Source organism: Pieris napi, chromosome 9 (genome assembly GCF_905475465.1).
Source record: "Pieris napi chromosome 9, ilPieNapi1.2, whole genome shotgun sequence".
NCBI lineage: Eukaryota > Metazoa > Arthropoda > Insecta > Lepidoptera > Pieridae > Pieris > Pieris napi.
In genome coordinates, this window is record NC_062242.1 from 9,183,687 (window position 1) to 9,204,502 (window position 20,816).

General features: G+C 33.1%; 1 protein-coding gene across 1 annotated transcript in view; it reads left to right on the forward strand.

Moving 5' to 3' along the window:
- Positions 1 to 20,604, forward strand: part of LOC125052624 (homeobox protein OTX1-like) — a 44,649-nt gene extending 24,045 nt beyond the window's left edge. The window contains exons 3-5 of the mRNA XM_047653572.1: positions 14,379 to 14,533; positions 17,975 to 18,730; positions 19,048 to 20,604. Coding sequence (XP_047509528.1) covers positions 14,379 to 14,533; positions 17,975 to 18,730; positions 19,048 to 19,335 — 1,199 coding nt within the window. The 3' untranslated portion in view covers positions 19,336 to 20,604. The remainder of the gene's footprint in view (positions 1 to 14,378; positions 14,534 to 17,974; positions 18,731 to 19,047) is intronic.
- Positions 20,605 to 20,816: the final 212 nt, after the last annotated feature.

Sequence of the window (20,816 nt, forward strand, 5' to 3'; positions counted from 1 at the left end):
TTACCAAATAATTATGCCATCAATATCTCGATTAAACTTTAAAATATTTAAAATAACATAGATCAGTGGAGCTACAACCTTTTTAGGTCTGGGCCTCAGATTTGTGTATCTGTTACACACACGGGGACAAACCTACGACCTCAGGGATGAGAGTCGCACACCAACACTGCTCCTTTAAAATATTTACCGAAAGCAAAAATATTTGTAAACTTTGGTAGTGAACATACAAACAAGTATTTTCATAGTCTGTGGCAACATAATCTACACAAAACTGGAAAAGAAAAACACTCGCCAAAATTCTAGGCAATTCATAATGTTGCGTACAGAATTTTAACATTTTCTTTATTAAATAACAGAACAAGAAACACAATTGGATACTTTAAAGTGGCTAACTAAGCCTCAAAACTAAATAAACTTTAATCAGACCTTCAGTAAAAGGAGCCAATAAAATTGGCGAAGAACTGTTAAAGTCAGTCATGCGCCATTCTGGAAATATTTTAACGGATAGCTTAAGAATATTACTCATACTTATTTGCAGCGATTTGTAAATATTATTAATAAATACAGCTTATGTTTACTAATCGGATTTACTATATGTTTGTACTTACTTTTTATTTGACTAGAAAATACGTAAAATAACCTGTAGTTTATGGCCACCATTTGCAGTTGGAAAAAGTTTTTCCAAGAACTGCTATAAAATTTTGAACACTATCAAGAATTAAACATAAAAAATTTCTGCAAATATTACAGTGTGTGGAATTAGCCTTAAAATTGGACTTGTCTAGATAATGTCTACTAAACCTTTTAGTTAATTTACTATCTTAATCCCATAGAACTAGCTACCGCTTAATAATTTCTTATCGAATGAAAGCAATAACAGCTCTATAAAAATATCTTTGAACATAAATAATTTTGAATTTATCATTTTTGAATTCCGAACGGCTACCGGCGCCCTTTGAGGTACCGCCATCTTGCGCCGCCATGTTTGTTTTTGCTTTTTTTATAAAATTTAATGCGATGCTCTTGTCAACGTCAAACTTATCTTTGACTTTATTTTAAAGGAATATTTCGCTACTTCTGATAAATTTAGTTCGCTTTTACGTAGTTGTTAATAATATGTCAAAGATGACGTTGGAATTTATTTTTTGTTAAGGCTTTTTTTGTTTTAAGGAATGTCATTTGGGTTTTTATTATAACCTGTGGTTTGTATCTGTTTTATGCAAGAGACGTCTCAATTACAGGTTCTAATTGATCAAAATTTCTAGGATATTTTCAATTTAGTGGACGGAGCATAGACTATATATGCCAATTTGTTTTTAATACTTATCTGCAGCGCCAACACAGTAATAGACAATAATAGATGTTATTTATAAAATAAAAAAATGTGTGCGTGTACTAGGTGTACACACGTAAGAAGTGAAACTTATATAAAACCTTTGTTGTACGCAGAGCCATAATTGGTTTGTTTTAAGTTTAGAGGTCCGAAACTATTTCTTTAAACACAGTAAATTTTGATACACTGCCTAGCATACAATTTACAAATTAATTGCTGCAAATTGCGATTAGCAAATTTCAAGTCGAAAATGTAATCCGTTGTCAAACTTCAAAGTTAAAAAACAATAATAGAACCAAACAGATTCATTACAACTAATTATAGTTAATGAAATTATTACAGAGAAAAAATCAACTACAGAGACGTGTAGAACTTTACTGAGAAACTTAATATTTATCAGAGTTTTTTTATATATTTAAAACTAAAATGTTACTCTCAGGAACCCTCACACTAATTGCTGAGTAAACAAACCATGTTTGTTATTGCTTTCGGCTATTTGATTCAGTGAAGCACTTGGCACCTCCCGATTTTCCGAGACCACAGACTAATGTACCGTATTTTAACGAGATTTTATATTTCGAAGTATATTTTTTTTTATCTTCCATAGATAATTATTTTAATGCAGTCTTTATATATTCAAATATATTTATTTATGTATGGAAGTATCCAAGAAACCATGGTATGAAAGTCGAGATTTCATTACAACAATAAACAGATTGAGATTTGGTCGTAATATTGCGCCGTCACCCCTAGCAAGATTTGGGATTGTTTCAAACAATCAATGTAATCACTGTCAAGCAGAAGAAGGAACGATCCACCACATTATTTTCTATTGCCAAAGTTTCCTCATTCAAAGACTTGTGCTACCAATGCATATAAGTGTGTTTCCTCCCGCCCGCCACCACTCAACGTTTTACTAAAAGACCAACATCCTATAAACCTATTTATAATTACACAAAAAATACAATTCAAACAATTTAAATGACGAAATTTAGTGAAGTGAAGTTAGTGACTCCTAAGTAATGAATATTTTCCAAATAAGTTTTGACTTAAAGGGTTATGTAACCAGGTCATAAAATTTAATAATAAAAATGTGTGCGTGTACTAGGTGTACACACGTCACAAGTGAAACTTCTTTATGACGTTATTTATCGAAAAATTATCTACTATATGCAACTTTACAGAAATTGGTTAAATAAAGTTAAATTAGAAAAAGTTTAACAAAAGGCTTTTATTATCATAGACATGAATACAAATACAATTACTACTAAGATTATTACAGAATTTCATTAATTGTAATAGAATTATTACTATCATTGTTATCGTTATTATATATTTTTATTATTAATGGCTTCGAATCTCTTTGGATCAAGCGTGGTAGGGAGAAGAAAAAGATGGCGCGTAACCGAAAAATGTGACGGTAATTTTTTTCCAACGCCGATAAAGAAGTTTGACTTCAAAAAGCAACATGTCCCGTAACCGAAAAACGTGACGATTTGCTACAAAATTTCTCCCATACGTCGATAAAGAAGTTTCACTTCAAAAAAAAAACTTCTTTTTAAACCTAGATTTTATTAAAAATTTTGACTAACAAATTGTTTTTGTTTACCTATTGTAACGACAACATTGATTGAAAATCGTTAAAGTAATTTCACTATAGACGGTCTCCAAACAAAATCTTATTGTGTTGTTATCTTAAAGTGATGACAGCTAAGTTTATTTTACACCCCAAACCGCGCGTGCCACCGCGGGGCTTATAAGCCCATCGCATAAACAAACACCCTGTGAACTTCAGGCCTGTGCACTCATGATAAACACTTCGTCACGCCTCACCGAAGTGAAAGTGTATCAATGTTTTTTATTTGATAAAAATGAAAACTAATTGTTTAAGATTTTGTCAGTTGTCATTGTCTAGACTGGCTTTGGTTATTATAAAAGTCGATTCCTCTTGTGATCGGGAATTGATTCCTCAGTTCAGAACTGGAGATTTGTGACAGGTTTGAGAAGACTGAGACATGATTGGTTATTGGTTTGTGGACTCAGTTTCCGGACTTAGACTCTCATTACAATGTGTAAGAATTGGGAGCCCTTTTAAGTAAGAAATACCTGTGTCAGGGTTCCCAGCTCTTCCATAACAAACTTAAGTATACATTCCTTAAAATATATTTATACATAATTTTTTATTAAAAACTAAGTAGTTATTTATTTACACAAATACAGTATTTACAATTTTCTTAACCTATAAAGTAATAATAAAAATAATTAAAAATAAATAAAATTAAAATTAAAACAAATTTAAAAAGTTTGGTCCCTGTGGCAGTGTACCTTTAACGCTGGCAGCATTTCCTCGCTGTATTGCGAGACTTATTCTTTGAGCCAGGAAAGTGCCAGCTCTGCGGTCACCGGTACTATCTACCAGGCGCCAACTTAAATCTTTAATAAGCGCCTGTGCACTTGAACCCCACGGCCCAAGAGTCTCTACTCCAAAGGGAACAAAATTGAAGTTGGAGGAAAGACTCTTATATTTGTGCCGTTTGTTATTTTCTGCCTGCTCTGCGGCCGCGCCAGCTTTTTGGCTTGTCCGAAGGAGATGAGACGGGGCAAAGGTGTCTACACAGGTAGCATCCCATACTAGAGCCCGTCCCATTTTCCAAGGGATCAAAGACATTCCATCTGGCCGCTTGCCATCGTCTCTTGCGATGCCTGTTGGCTCCAAAATTGCTGGAAAATTGTGTATTTGTGTAAATATAACTACTTAGTTTTTAATAAAAAATTAAATGACTTTCATTTTATACATAATTTAATTACATCTTTTATTTTATTTACTTTTCAACTGTTATCAACACGCCTGAGTGCATGAGTGAGTGTGTGGGTGCAAATGTGTAAGTGTGTTTTGTGACTCACTTGTCAGTGAGTGAATGAAAAAAGTGTGTAAGTCCTGGCTAACTAAGCCTAACTCCATCCAAAAGCACAGAACACTGGGCACTTCGCAGGCTTCTCGGAGCGACCTCACAGTTCTGAGGATTTCTGCGCGTTGTTTAGCCACAGCCTCGCATTCCAGGACTACGTGGTTGACTGATTCCTCTGCGCTGAAACAGCCTCTGCACAGGGGCTGTCTGTCGCGCCTAGGACAAAAAGATGTTTATTAAGGAGACCCTTAATTGTCCCTATCATTGTATTGAAATTAGTTCTGTTTAGGTTTAGAAGTCGCTTGGTCAATTGCGAGTTAATGTGGCAGTGCCATTTTGGACTATCTTGAGTCCACGCTCTGACTGAGAGATGAATATAAGTTGTTTTGATTTTGAAAAAATGTTTAATAGTTTAAGTATTAGGTGGGCTGAGAAGTTCGTTAGAACCCTCTTTTTTTTTTGATTTGATTTTTCAATATGCCTTCGAGGGCGATACATCGATTATAACGGTTATACATGTAACAAGTACACACCAATAATATAAAACGTTTTTTAATATTGAATCACATCTCCATATTGAAATAATTTTCACCTTAAACACCCTCCTGAAAACTTTACCAAACAAATCCAAAGCATCCGCCAAATTAAAGAGTAATAGAAATTCCCTTTAAATTATGCAAATACCATTAAGAATACATCGTGTTCAATCAACCGCGGCGTCGCACCGGGACTGGGATGGAGCCAGGGCTTTTGGCACCACGTGTCGAATTCGCACGGTTGGGGCGTTGACAATACTTAAATAAACTTTCTAATAAAACATTCGGTGTTTACGACACGGTTTCGAGCGAGACATTTGTTTATACGTACTCAAATGGCAACGCATTATTCTGTCAATGTCATTTTTTTTTAAATATTTTCTTAAGTCGTAGATGTGTAGCAACTAAAGCCTGGCCAAAATATTTTTGTTCGGTCATTTATCGCGTGTCCGAAGACGTGAAAAGACAAGAGCACAGAGCTATGAATTTAATAACGCAGATTTAACTAGCCGAGTTAAACGTACATAACTAAACGAAAAACTACAAAGATCAAACTTCCTTCCTATAATATTTACAAGTATTATTTTATTACTAATTCTATATTCTAGTCTTATAATCAAGTATTATTAATTTATGTTATAGACCGGTTGCTGGGTAAAGGGACAATAAAAATTGATACTATTTTCACTCCCAATCACTTACAACAGTAATTAATTATAACTAACTAAAAAGAGTGCCTGCGTTTGTCTATATATACTCTATAAATTATAAAACATAGTCTGAGTGGGCCAATTGTTTGTACACTATTAAACAAAAAAATACCTGTTTTCACAACTTTTTTTAAACATAATTGCCCTTCACGCGACCCATTGGAAGTATTAGATTACAAATTCGGTAGGTACACAATTTTCGCATTTACAACCCCGTGTGTTAACACGCGCCTAAGTGTTTACACTTCAATGTCAATTCAAGTGTTTTTGAATAACAACGAATGATATGTTTTTATAGAGGAAGTGCTTCTAGTGCCAGCAAATCAATTTCGTATAAAGTTTTCTATACATTTATATAGAGACTGCTATAAAAGAGTTATTTCATATAAGTTTGCTTAGCCTATAGCTTAAAAAAATGCGTTTAATCATTTGACAACAATTCATTATAATGTAAGATTTGGGAACCCTTTTGAGTAAAAAAATACCTGTGTCATGGTTCCCAGCTCTTCCATAATAAACTTAATAGTAAATTCCATACTATATATGTACCTATATATCTATATATAATTTAATTACATCTTATTTATGATTTTTTTGTTTTTAAGCTTAAATACTGGTAATTTAATTAAGATAATAATGTTATTAGTATGGGATATTTCATGGGAATTTAAAATCATTTCAGATTATTTATTATAGAACCTATACAAATTGTTACTCTTTTTTTAATTCAGTTTAGAAATTAAAATTATTCGTCATTTTAAGATCCCGCCAAAACGCAAGGCAAGATGGCGTCGCACCAGGTCAAACGTCAAGTTTTTTTATGTTTATTTATTTATTTATAAAATAATCTTTTAATTTTTTTTTAAATAATTATTTATTTATTTATAAAATAATAAATCTTTAATTATCATTCTTAAATTAATACACATTAGGTTTTGATCTAAATAGTATCTGAAGTAATTAAACAAGGCACTATTAGAAAAAGACAGACGAAGACTATTTACTATGGTACATTATAATTTAACTAATCTGTGACCGTCATGTGATTAATATTTAATATTTTCTTTAAAAATTAGATATTTATTTAAAAATTAATATTTTTTCATTTTTGATTTTTTTTATTAATAGTTTAAAGTTTTTGTTCTCTATAACGCAACTGAAAGTTATGTTTTATACAGATTACTCTAAATACTTTATTTTGCATACTGTCAAATAGTATTTTCTACTATACTCCTGTTATTTGCACAGATTGCCTCAAACTTGCACCAATATTAAAGTCATACTACTAGTTCAAATAGATTTCTCTTTAAATCCCGTATTTTCCTCGTCATATCTAGCCACTAAGCAGCCATCTTGATAGTTAATTCAATTAATAATTTTGTAATTTTCGTTTTAATGCCGCGATACTTCGTGTCTTGGGTACACGCCATTAAGTTTGAGTGTAATTGAAGTTTTATATTGAAGCAAAACGAAGGCTTTACTGTATATTTAAAATTATATTCATTTGGAAATTTACCACATAGTATAACTTTATGACCACTTAACCCGGGAATAATGTGGATATTTCGCAACATTAGCTTTAATTATTATTTCCTACGTTTAAACATCAAATAATTGTTAGTGTTCATATATCTTTTTTTGGCTCTCGATCTATACTTCCTAATAGAATCAGGGTAATCGAAAAATACGTATAAATCTTCCTTTATCTCTTCTTCGTGGATATACAAAACCCATATTACAAATAGACTTTCCGGCATTAATCTAAACCCATAAATAATGGTAATGGCGTCCAAAATTAATTGCCCTCACTTATAAAGTCATTGCTTACGTCACGCGGCTCGCACGCGACCACTTAAGTTATCTGTGTGCACAGCACTTCACACTTGATAACACTTACTTGCAAAAAGTACTCGCACGAGGATTTAATAAACTTATGACATTTATTATCTATGTACCAAGAATAGCTCGATTTTCTGTAAAACTATGCTGAATAATTGAGAATAAATTTGTTTAAATTTATAATCAAACTGTATTAGAATTCAAAAATTTTCTAGACACGTTAACACTGGTGCTTAGATAAGACCTCTGTAAAACAAAAAGTTTGGCTATTAAAGAGTGGCGGAGAGTTTATTGCCAGTTCTTCTCGTTCAACGCCCTTGATTTGAGAACTGGCAGTAAATGTAAAATTAGAAGCATTTAATGTATTTTTTTTGTGTTAGGTACCTAAATTAATAAATGATTTTGACTTTTCTGCTCCTCTTGGAGTATTTTTAGCAACCTTCACGAAGTTTTTTTACGGCAAACGAACCTACACAATACAATACGATCCATGGACACCTTAATACATTAATATTTTAAACCTTTTTAAGAACAAGACCTGGGTGAATGGACTAAAGTCTTTTGCCCATACAGCCAGGTCTTGTTCTTAAAAAGGTAGGGATAAATTAATATCATCATCATCATCATAAACACCCATTGTACTGCGTTGTCTATTGTTATTATTGTCCCTTCATAACAAAATTTAGATTCAGTTCAATAAAATTAATATACCTAATACGAATAAGGTGTTTAAAATATACAAATTGCTGATAATTCAACTCTTGATAAATTAAATAAGACCGGAAACGATAAAATTAATCTTAGATGTTCACACTGAGTATAGATAATATTGTTTCAAGTTTCCTTCGTAAGAAATTATATTTTAATTTCCTTAAAAGATTTCATTGAATTTTCCCGTGTTGCATAGAGCAGATAACAATCACGTTGCAATTAATAAGTCGTACTAAAGTATAGTTACGTTCTTGCAAGGACCTACACTGAGTCTTGGTTCTTTACAAACTTTTTTGTGTGGTTGTGGTGGAAAAAAGTGGAATGTTTTTTGCTATTTAGAAATAGAGTTGTAGATATTATAACAACGCAAACAATATGTCGTCCAAGAAATTTCTCCGAGAGCTTTCGCAGGAGTAACTTCTAGCTTCTAAAATTAAATAATAACCGTTACTGAATTCATATTATATACGAAAGAGGTTATAACGTATTTTTACTTTAACAATACTCCATCCGTTGGGGTATTAGCAAAATTTTAAAGGTGGAGAAACAGCCTCTTATATTTAAAAAGATAAAATTCAAGAGCAATGTTGTCCTAGTGGCTCAAGCGTGCTACTCTCATACCTGAGGTCGTAGGTTCGATCCCCGGCTGTGCACCAATAGACTCTCTTTCTATGTGCGCATTAAACATTTGCTTGAACGGTGGCGGAAAACATCGTGAGGAAACCGACATGTCTTAGACCCAAAAAGTCGACGGCGTGTGTCAGGCACTGGAGGCTGATCACCTACTTGCCTATTAGATTTAAAAATGATCATGAAACAGATTCAGATCGGGTCTTGGCCTCAGAATCCAAGACCTAAAGAGGTTGTAGCGCCACTGATTTATTATTTTTATTTATATAAAATTCAAGTACCTAGTAATGTAATAGTGCTTATAATTTATATATTTTGCAGTCATATGACAATGACAGTCATTGTAATGCTGATTATACCTATATAAAGAGTGATAATAGTTTAAAAATTTAGTATGTATATTCATTACATTTATATGATAAGGATTGTATGATAACGTACAATATAAAGTAGTCATGACAACAGATCTGAACGGAGTGTCCGGATTTATCTTTGAGTACCAAAGACGTTTGGGGACTCTTAGAATAACTTATGGGGCGTATCGTGCCTCTTGGGGACATTTCGTCCCTAGTCTTACGATTTTTCTTTAAATCAAAATAATACAGTTAAATGACATCTTTATCAAGTCATGTTTGATAAATAAACTAGAACGTGTATAAAATAAGATTTTAAAGTGAAAATTATTTACATGAAATCCTCAAGAAAATTAGTAATCGGAGATATGCATACGACTTGTACGCGATATCTAAATTCTCTACAATCTAAAATCTATTACGCGAAAATTGATACGCTATTTTATAGATGCATTCCTAAGATAATCCATTCAGTGGCTACTTCCACCAAATTTGTGCAAATACACAACAGCTTTCTCAAATAAACGCCCCACAATCACACTGTAACAAACAACCAATAATTTATTAGATAAATTTCAATTTCGCAACAATTCCGTTATCACACCCCTAAGTTCCCTAAGTTTAAATATGCCATACGATACAAAACCTTAACAGAATATCATAACGTCGAATTCGTTAAGTATGAGCCGGTGTTGCCCTCCTGAAGTTATTACCCTTAGGGCAGTGTTGCAAGCACAATTTATGTGTTAACATGATTTATGAGTTGGCAACCCTCATTTCAGTGAATAGCCTGATATATTACGTTATGTGTTACCTCTTCCTAATATAATTCGGGGGAGTAAATGTATTATATGAATTAAATTTGATTAGGTATGTAATGTCTTCAGATTTTCGTCTAAGACAAACTTGACAAAAAATATACGAACCGTAATTATTACTACTTGTATTTCGATATAGGACTTGGTCGTTAAAAAATTTAATATAAGAATTTTTTCATTTTTTTATTATCACTTTTTTCGTTAAAATAAGAAAGTTACATTCAGTTTGCCTTTCCAAATTGCTAACACGATTGCCAACTTTATCAACAAAGGTTATCGATATATTATATAGATACCCAGATATCCTTTTGAAGAATAATCTGGCCAATTTAATTCTGCATCATTAAGATACTATCGTTTAAACTAATTAGTAGCAAATATCTCAAAACAATCCCTCTTTAAATCCGCGCCCTTTGTAAATTGACAGTTGACAGCCCAGCATCTTCTATGTTGCCACAAGTGAAAACCTCTTTGTGAATAGGGGTGAATTTTACATCGCAGCTGCGCTCCCCCAAAGTATTTTACACATCATTAAAATAGATGCGTCGAGCGGCTGGGGTCAAATGCTGTGAAAAACGGGAAAATAATAAGCGTTGCAACACCGGTTGTGGTGTGTTGATGTTTTAGGCACGTGGCGAGCGTTCTAATAGCTAATTTATGTATTAAATTGGTAGATTTATTCTCAAAATAATTATATTTGGTAATTTTTACCAGAATATACACGTGCACGTGCTTGGCACAGACCCCTAAAGACATTCATGTTTATGCCTAAAATCATCAAGAAAACAGATACAACAATCTGAGGCCAAGACCAAGAGCGTCAGTGGATTTTTCTTGATAAAAAAAAGATTTATCAATTATGTTTAGTGAATTTTATAACCTTTGTATCGTTAAATAATTTATTTTTTACGTTACGTACGTGACCAATGACAGAGCGTAATTTGAACATCATAAATATTTCATATGAAAATTGATAATCACTTGCTACCGTTAAGACCACCTCGCGTCTTCAGAGAAATCAGTTACCAAATCATTGGTTCCACGAGCTTAAACTTTATCGCCTCAATCAACCGCACCTTTTAGAATTATCGGCGTCGTAACCAGATCTCTACACGAATACACCATTAGGAGTCATAGACAAGCCAGCATAAACAAGCTACTAGCCCTATCAAAAATCAACCGTAAAGATAATATCAGGGCCTACGCTAAAAAAGAAAGACCGCCATGTCATGAGGATTAAGGCTCAAGCCCCCATTGTTAACAATGACAATTCAAATGCATCTGTCCCGCTCTATCCTCCTCGCTTCACAAGCGTGTAAGTGAGACGGATATATGTCTATTTATTTTCACTTTTCTATGGATAGGTAATGTGACAGTTTTCGTATGAAATGTTTGTTTGGATTTGAATGGGGTCGGTTTTGGACTAGTTTCGAATGAATGTTGTATTATTTTATTTTTAATCCGTAAGCGAGCGCGCGATTGAAAAGTCTAATAACAATTTTTCGCCCCAGCTGAGTCGAGTTGCATGTGGAATTAAATTTTGACACCGCCATTGTTGCAATGTTCAAAAATATTTTAATGTCGTACGAACATTATATACATTTAATTAAAATATCCCGTCGTCCTTTAGCTCTCTGGTGGGGTATAGAGTATGGAGTAAACCCACTTCGTATGAATTTCACTGGAGATTCCCGAGCCTTCCACACCGAATGTTCTGAATTTAAGTTCTTAGTAAAAATGTATAATGTTGCCAATAAAATTCTTCCTGCTTCCTATATTCCGACGGCTTATTTATTAGAGGAAAATTATTGAGGTGTTTAGAGATGTATTACGTGAATTCATATACGTGTTTTTTGCGAAACATCCTCTAAATTATTAAAGAAATATGTTTATAACTATAGGTCATGGTCAAATTTATGCAAAAAAAGTTTAAAATATCTTCAATCTTTTAAATTGTATTCGTAATTGATTTCTAACCTTTGTCGTATATTCTATGTAATCCCCATAGACTAGACAATCATCTATCATACATTATGTTAACAAAATGTTACCAGTTGTTAAAAACTTGATTAAACGAGTTAAGTAGTTATGATTAATTATCTATGCTTAGCTTGTCTGTGACATTGTAAAACATTTTTGGACGACAAATGAGCAGTATTTGTTTAGTTCACCATTCAGTGAACATTATTTCTATTATTTTATTGAATGATTGTATATTTACTGTACATGAATGGACGTTGGCGCATTTATTTAAGATAATTTTCCATGTGTTCTGTGCCTTTTTATTAATTTTCGTCAACCAGCTGGTCTCCTCATATTCCTTCGCTATAAGTGTTAATTACGTATAGAGAAAGAAATATCCATATTCCATAGCTCAAATCTCAGGGTTGAGCAAATGGCTCTTATTAAGTTAAGACTTCTGAACTAAGAGTCTCAGCGACCTCCAAGTAGAGTGAGACATAAAAAGAAGCAACCTTTTTAGGTCTGGGGTCAGATTTCTGTACTGTTTCATCAAACTAATTGGCAAGTAGGTGATCAGTCTGTGCCTGACACCCGCGGTCTAAGGCAAGCCGGTTTCCTCACGAAGTTTTCCTTCACCGTTCGAGCATATGTTAAATGCGCACATAGAAAGAAAGTCCATTGGTGCACAGCCGGGGATCCAATCTACGACCTAAACGATGAGATCGCTGAATCCACTAGGTCAACACTGCTCTCAGAGTGGCATCTATAGAAGACTAAACTTTCAGAATTTCATCTAAGTACAAGCCTATGCAATGTTTTAGTCCCCAGCTCAAAATATTTAATTTAAACTAACGTAAACTTTAAACCTTGATACTTAATGATTAATAATTATAAAATTACCAATGATTTTCCGGAAAATATTAAATGCGTAAATGACGTTAAAACATATAATTCAAGGCTTAATTTATCTTTTTAAATTACTCGTAATATAGGAAAAAGATTCAAGTACAATGTTTTTATGGCGTGATTCTGTAATTAATGACAGTCGTTAATTAAGACATTTTCGTATGTTTATTATCTGATTATTAATATGCATAAGTAATATATAAAAAAAAATTAATAATTACAATTAAATATACAGTATTTACGTTTTTCTTAACCTACAAATTAACATACAAATTTAAAAAGTTTGGTCCCTGTGGCAGTGTACCTTTAACGCTGGCAGCATTTCCTTGCTACAGCAATATATACTTATTCGTTGAGCAAAGATAGCACCAGCTCTGGGGTCACCGGTACTATCTACCAGGCGCCAACATAAATCTTTAATTAGCGCCTGTGCACTTGAAGCTCACGGTCCAAGAGTCTACTCCAAAGAGAACAAAATCGGAGTTTGATGAAAGAATCTTATATTTTAACAGTTTATTATTTTCCGTCTGCTCTGCGGCCGCCCCAGGGATTTTGCTTGTCCGACGGAGGTGAGACGGGGCTAACGTGTCCATACAAAGTAGCATCCCATATATAAAATTAGGGCTTCAAAGTTGCTAAAGTTTGCTCCTCAATAAAATATGTTAGTATCAACGAGATTTTGTGTCTGTTTTTAACAAATTTTATAATATGAATTAATGTTCCTTTGGCAAAATGATGGGTGACCCTATACATTTTTTGATATATGTATAAATAAAGAATGCTGTCTCCTTTATATAAAATGATTTTCAATTATCGACTAAGTGGTAATCTAGGTTTTAAAACGTATAACCTGTTTATATTCACACGGCATTAATATGCAGAAATTTAATTAAGATATTTCAAATTGCAAAACTCATAGGTTACAAAAAGTACACGTTTTTCTAGTGCTTATGTTTTTAAAAGTAATACAGTTTCCTATATGCATGTATATCATAATAATAAAATTTCGGTGGCGCTGGTGAGGAATTCAGAGGCGCGTCTTTAGTACAATTAAATTCAGATCTACTTGACGAAGACTGTAATTGAATGTTAATTAATGTTAATTCGGTGTCGAGACCCTTGGTCCGTGGGGTCCTAGAGCTATAAGGCTTTTTAAGGAATTATCAAAAAGGTTAGTCGACATCACAGGAGACCGAAGAGCTGGCAGCTTCCTCGGGCAAAGAATTATTAGTCTAGCTATTCAAAGGGGGAAAGCTGCCAGTATCTTCGGAACCTTGCCTAAAGGGACTGCTTTTAATGATATATTTTAGTAAAATATAATATTTTAAGGTCAGTTACTGTTTTTATTGTTCTTCTTTTTTGTGCACTTACTTAGATAAATTTACTTCGTAAATTGTTGTCAATTGAATAACCACATTTTTTTTATATAATTTATAATTGAATGTTTATGTATTGGCTTGGTGTATTGTCTCTGCATAAAGACAGAATTTAACGTTACGATCTAGCCTTACTTAAGACTAATAAATAATTTAAAACTAACCTAAAAAAGGAAATTTAATATTAGAAATCCAATAACACTGCTTACAGTCTCTATTAAGAAGAAGATACTCTGTTCTTTTGTACTATTTTTGTTTCCACTTACCTTAAATAAAAATATTTTCTTGTCTACAGGTGTTAATCCGCGGAAGCAGAGACGCGAGAGAACAACGTTCACTCGCGCGCAGCTTGACGTCCTAGAAGCTTTATTTGGCAAAACTCGGTACCCAGACATCTTTATGCGTGAGGAAGTCGCTCTGAAGATAAATCTGCCTGAGTCCAGGGTTCAGGTATGTGAGAATTAATTAAGACTATTTTAAGTAATGATTTTATAGTGTCTACAAGGTTGCTTAAGTAAAAATCTAGCTTTTTATTGAATAAGATTCGTTTTTTAGAGGATTTATTTAGAGGAATTAACAAATTATAAAATGAAGACCTCTGGCCGCATCTTTAGGCGATTAACTCAAATACCAAACGGATTTTTGTATAGTTTTCACCAATATCGTAATAAGCAAGGTTCTCGTATGAAAGAACGATTGCTGATGCAGTCACTGCAAATCTTACCAAAATATACGGTATCCACTTGAGACGAAGGCTATTTAGGTAGCAATCAGAATTTAGTTTAATCGCCATTGTATTGTATTGATAAAATAATATCTACTTAATTATAGAATAAAATTTACTTTAATCATAAACTAAATCAGTCTGCTCTGTTTTAAAAATTGTTTTATGCTGTAAATTTGTTAAAGCAATGAAAAATTCAACAATAATAATCAGTGGCGCTACAACCTTTTTAGCTCTGGGCCGTAGATTTCTATATATGTTTCATGATCATTTGTTAATCTAATAGGCAAGTAGGTGACGATTTCTTGTGTCTAAGGCATTTTACCTTCACCGTTCAAGTTAATGTTAGAAAGTCCATTGGTGCATATCCGGGGATCGAACCTACGACCTCGGGTATGAGAGTCGCGTACTTAAAGCTTAAGATAATGGTTTTACGTATTAATATGTTTTGTAGGATTTTCAATTAAGTAACTAAGTAAGTACCTACTGTAAAAATTTACATATATTAATATGTAAATTTTTACATATATTAATATGTAAATTTTTACAGTACTTAATTTTTATTAATTTTAATCCGCGTATTAATATGTTGCAATTATATTTATTGATCGGTATTTATAAATTCGGTAGTGAACGGTTACACGAAAGTATTTAAATCATTATAAACTACTAATATTACTTTAATGGAAATCAATTAATCTAATTTAATAATCCGCTTAAATATTGTAAAGTCTTTAAGTGATTTTTATCATAATTTAGTTTAAACCAATGACGAGTGCCCAAAATATTGTGACAAAAACATAATTTATACATTTATGTATTATAACTTTGATTTATGATTTAAATGCATCATAAACTTAAGAACTACCCTCCGTTAACGCCTTTCGTGCCATTTACACCAACACGAATACCGCATTAGCTGCCAATCGAATTACGTTCCAAATTTGAAATTTGAAAATCGAATCCCCCATTGTTCGCCGGAACGTTAAACATGATAACGAGATTCTTCATTTAGCTGCCAGACATCAAAGAGTGCAGACGTTGTGATCGTTAATGGTCTGATAGAAGGTTATCTGATTGTGAATATCTGTTTCTTATTTGGGGTTTTGATCGCTTTTTATTCGATTTAACTAAATAATGGAACATTTGTTAACTGTTGAATAGTTAAATACTTCAGTTCGTCAATATGCTTATTAATAATAATTATTATTATTCATGTTACACAAATAATTTTGTTTCTTGCACAAATGAACTTTGTAAGAAGTAAAAGATATAAACTTGTTTTTAAGACTTTTGAGGCGTACTTTTTATTCATTTAAAAACACACTAACTACTGCGCATAATATTATATTATTTAGTAGTAAAATTATGCTGAACAAGCGGCCACATCGAACAACTTTTGAACAAGTGCAAAAGTCATAAGCTACCTAAACAATAAATAAAAGGATAGACGAAACTACTACGAACCATAGATGGATCTAATATCTGAACTAATTACCGTAGATAATAATCCAAAGGGGACAGTAATTGGATCGTTTTGATCCAAGCATAGATAATATTAATAAGCGCTGTGTTTGTGCAACGTGCCCTTTTGCGTATATCCTCGTTAGTGGGCCCTTGACACAGATAAAAATTTGTCTATGGCATGACTTGCGCTAATTTTTATCTGTACTCAGACTCGGTCTTACCACATACATGTCAGAGCTTGTATATAGATTATACAACTTTTTTTCTGTAGGTACATAACCGTGCAATTTTAACAATAGCAATACAGAATCGGTAGTTTTACGCGTGCTTATAATACTAACTGTGGGATTACCGCCCTTGTTCGTTAGTTAATTTATGAAAAAGAGCAAAGAATCAATTCACAATGCAACAGATGCCAGACTTTCGTAATTAATTGTGATATGGTACATTCTCTGAATGCTTAGAATTATATTTGTGTACAAAGAATGATTGAAATATTTGAAAAAAGTTTGTATAAGGTTTGTATATTGTTAAAAGACGTAATACTTTTAAAATCTACTAATAATTTATGTATTGAAGTTAACGGGGTAGAGAATAGTAGGATTCGAAAAAGTGAAAAGTCAAATCATTAATTTTAATTAGGCCTATTAAAAAGGCACTTTTGAAAGTCAAAATTATAAGTTAAAAACACAGTTACTCTTTTAAAATACTTTTTACAATATTTTGTATACATTAATTTGATTATTATATGTAAAGACCATGTACCTACCTAGAATAAAAAAACTACTACTTATACTAAAATAAAATAGGCGAATGGTGTTATAAAAAATGCAGCAGATAACTAAATTATTATGTAGTTACGTGATGCTCCCAAATACACAAATGCAACTATAGATTTTACATTATTCTTTTTAAAAAAAATATAAACATATAGTCAAACAGTGTGTGAGTTACGACAGAGCTGATTTATTTAAAAAAAAAGCAAATATTAACCTATATAACTAGATTAGCAACCAGTTGATTTTGTCTAGTTCGATTGTCCTATGGAGCAGGACTAGCATGCTGTTAATATCAGATATATTAGATTACCAGATGGTAACAATAAGTAAATATAATTATAACACTGTGCTCAGTTTCTCCCTATATTTGTTATGTGTATTGTGAATTATATCGCCAACCCATTATTTGAATAAATTAATCGATCAAGTGAAATTGTAGCCAAGTGTTTTCGCCTCAAAATTATTATTGTAAGTCGAAGGCGTGTGTCAAGTATTAAGGCTGATCACCTACTTGTGTTTTTAAATAGTTATGTATATAAAAAGTAAGCCTCCATACGTGTTAAAAATAGGTTTATATATTTATTTGTCAAAGTTTAAATGCGCACATAGACGGAAAGTCCATTGGTGCAAAGCCGGGGCTCGAACCCTTAGGTTCTCGAGGCGACAACCCTTAGGTTAGGCGACTCTCAGGTTAAGACCTCAAGGATGAGAGTCGCACACTGAAGCCACTAGGCCAACACTGCTCTGTATAATATATACTATATATAAAAAATTACACTAAAAGACGAAATTTTCAGTAGAAGATCTTTTAGTCATTACCGATTATGGGATCAACTAGCGAATTTAATGTCTTTAAAAATGGAGATAAATTAGGATTAAATCATTTTTCAACTATATATTAAAGTTTCCTTTCTTCCACAGGTGTGGTTCAAGAATCGACGTGCGAAATGTCGCCAGCAGCTCCAACAACAAACCAACACTCAGATATCCAGTAAATCATCATCCAGTTCCAAAACCATATCATCCAGTAACACAATCAAAAGCAGTTCCTCATCTAAAATCTCGACATCCAAGACTTTAACCAGTTCAAGCTCGAGCTTAACCACGCCTAACTCTTCCAGCATCACAACTTCTTCCCCAAATCTCCCCATCACACCAACAACGTCAGTTAGCCCTCCGATCAATGTCATCTGCAAGAAAGAATCAGCCCCTAACTATGACACGTCACCCTTAAACAAAAACTTATCCTTACACCACTATAACTCCAACGACCTGAGGATCAGTGGAAAGGATTCGTCACCATCAGATACTCTCAACGTTCATTCTTATGGGGTCACACCGAAACAGGAGTTGTACTCGAGTCCAAAGAGGTTAGATTACTCTAGCAAAGTGGACTATTCAGAGAAAAGTTTTGGCAGTAACCTAGTTAAAGACCAGTACAGCTCGCGTCTGACCGGTAACCTGACGCCGTTAGGGTCCAACTCCTCTATAATGACCACTCCATCGCCCCCAATCACTCCTCAAAGCATCAACGGTCCAGGAAACGTGTACCACCCGGATAGCTACAACAGCTTCCACTGGCCGGGCAGCTCGGATTATATAAGGAGCTACTCGAGCTCGCATCATCACCAGGGTTATGGGCAGAGCGCGTATAACTCCCCATATTATCCTAGTCAGGTAAGAAATCTGTAACCCATGAAAATATTACATAATCATATACAGGGGAATCTCTATAACTCGAATGTCAAGGGATCATCAACTTCGAGATACATATGATGTATGTAATGCTGCTGCAGGGAATAGAAATTTTTTTCGAGTTAACGAAATTCGAGTTATGGAGATTCCGCTGCATTAGCTTTATTTATAAATAATAACGTAGCTTTTAAAGGGAGGTCCTTAAATCTTTGTCGTTTTAAATAAGTTACAAATTAAAAAGAGATATTTCAAAGAATCAAAGTATGATTTCGTTTACTAAACTTATAACTTGCTTTCAGATGGAGTATTTCAACGGTGCCTCAGTGAACCAGTCTCACGGCAGTCATCACGGCCACAACCTGACATCGAACGGCAACCAGCTCTACAACCAAGTGTCTTTCGGAAACCCCTCACCGCCGGCCGCCTGGCCTTCACACAACATCCTCTCCTCGGGCCCAGAGTCGCCAGAGAACCAATCCCAAAACTCCCCACATCTCAGCATGCTTCAAGCATCACAGATCACGAACTTTTCAAACTCTGGCAACAGTTACTTCGCGCCCGAAAAATACGGCATAAATATGGTGTAGTATATCTAGTCTTTCTCTAGGTTATTGTAAATAGGTTTTGCAAATTTATCAGAGAAATAATCGCTTTTGGCACAGTTTTCGAGCGTGTTCCTTCATTTTCATTTTAATTAAACCATTTTTTGTTCCGTACCGTTTGACTGAGGTGAAAATGCTTTCTTTAATTTGAAAGTTTAGTAACAATGCAGTATACATATCAGAATCGATGCGTCGACCAAGCCGATTGTTATTTTGATAAATTTCTCAGATACCAAGGAGATTCGTCTAAGCTGTGTAAATTTTGATTTGGACAAACTGTGATACTATCTCCCACATCTCATAAAACTGTATTCACATAATTAAGATAGTATCAAAATTTGTCCGAATTCCTTTTTACAAATCGCTCCAAGACATTACTTTACGGCTTTATATTTCAACGAATAATTTAAGGCCTAACTGGCTCAGTTTATATGTTTTGCAATTATGTACATTCCCAAGTCATATCATTTAATTAGGCTACGTCTAGTGACTATCGCAATCGCGTTATAATTGTAAATAGAGAATAAGAATTTTTATTTTTAAATGAATTTGTAAATGTGCGATTGTATATGTGAAATAGTTAAGTCACCATGGTTATGTATAGAAATGAGGTTTTAATGTTTTTTTACGTTTTCACAAAAATATCCATAAACAATAGAGGATCTTCAGATACACATAGACTCAATTAAGTTTGGCGTTTCGCGCCATTTTCTCAACAAATTCTGTACATAGCTGTGGTTATTCCTAAATTGTCGGCAGAATGCTGTGATTTACATTTCATTTTCAAATAATTGTACAGTCGGTGTAAAATAACTTATAATAGTTTTAATTTAGGTTAAATCGCAATTTGATACAAATTTTCTGTTTAATTCGAAATTTTACGGCTTTTTTCGAGAAAACTGTCAAATTAATTTATGTTACATTACACTGTAAGAAATAATGAACCGAGAGGTTATTAGATTGTGTAGAGTGTATTAATTTCGAAATAAATGATTTTGAAGTGTTCAATTACGAAATTAGTACATTTATTTACATACAATTCTTATAGGTTTTATTTATGGAGATTGTAGAATGAAATGTAATAAAATTGTAACTTATAGTACTTTTATGCTTGGACATAGATAAGTTAGGGTTAAGTACAGTTTATTGTACTAAGTTCGAGAGTCAGTGTATTTTTTTTAGTTAAGTTGTATTGATTATTATTAATTGATAGCTATTGAAATATTGAATCCGAATATATGCATATAAAATACAGTATTGTGTTTAATTTATTAATTCTTAGTGATTTTACCTGCGAATGCGTCTGTTCAGCCATTTTAACTATAGATACGTAACCAAAGTTAGGTACGTAGATTATTAATACATATTATTATTTAAACTCTGTAGGTAATATACCTATGTAACACTGAAAATTTTTAGAAAATGAAAAATGGCTAAATGTAGTAAGTTTCCAGTACTTTTAATGT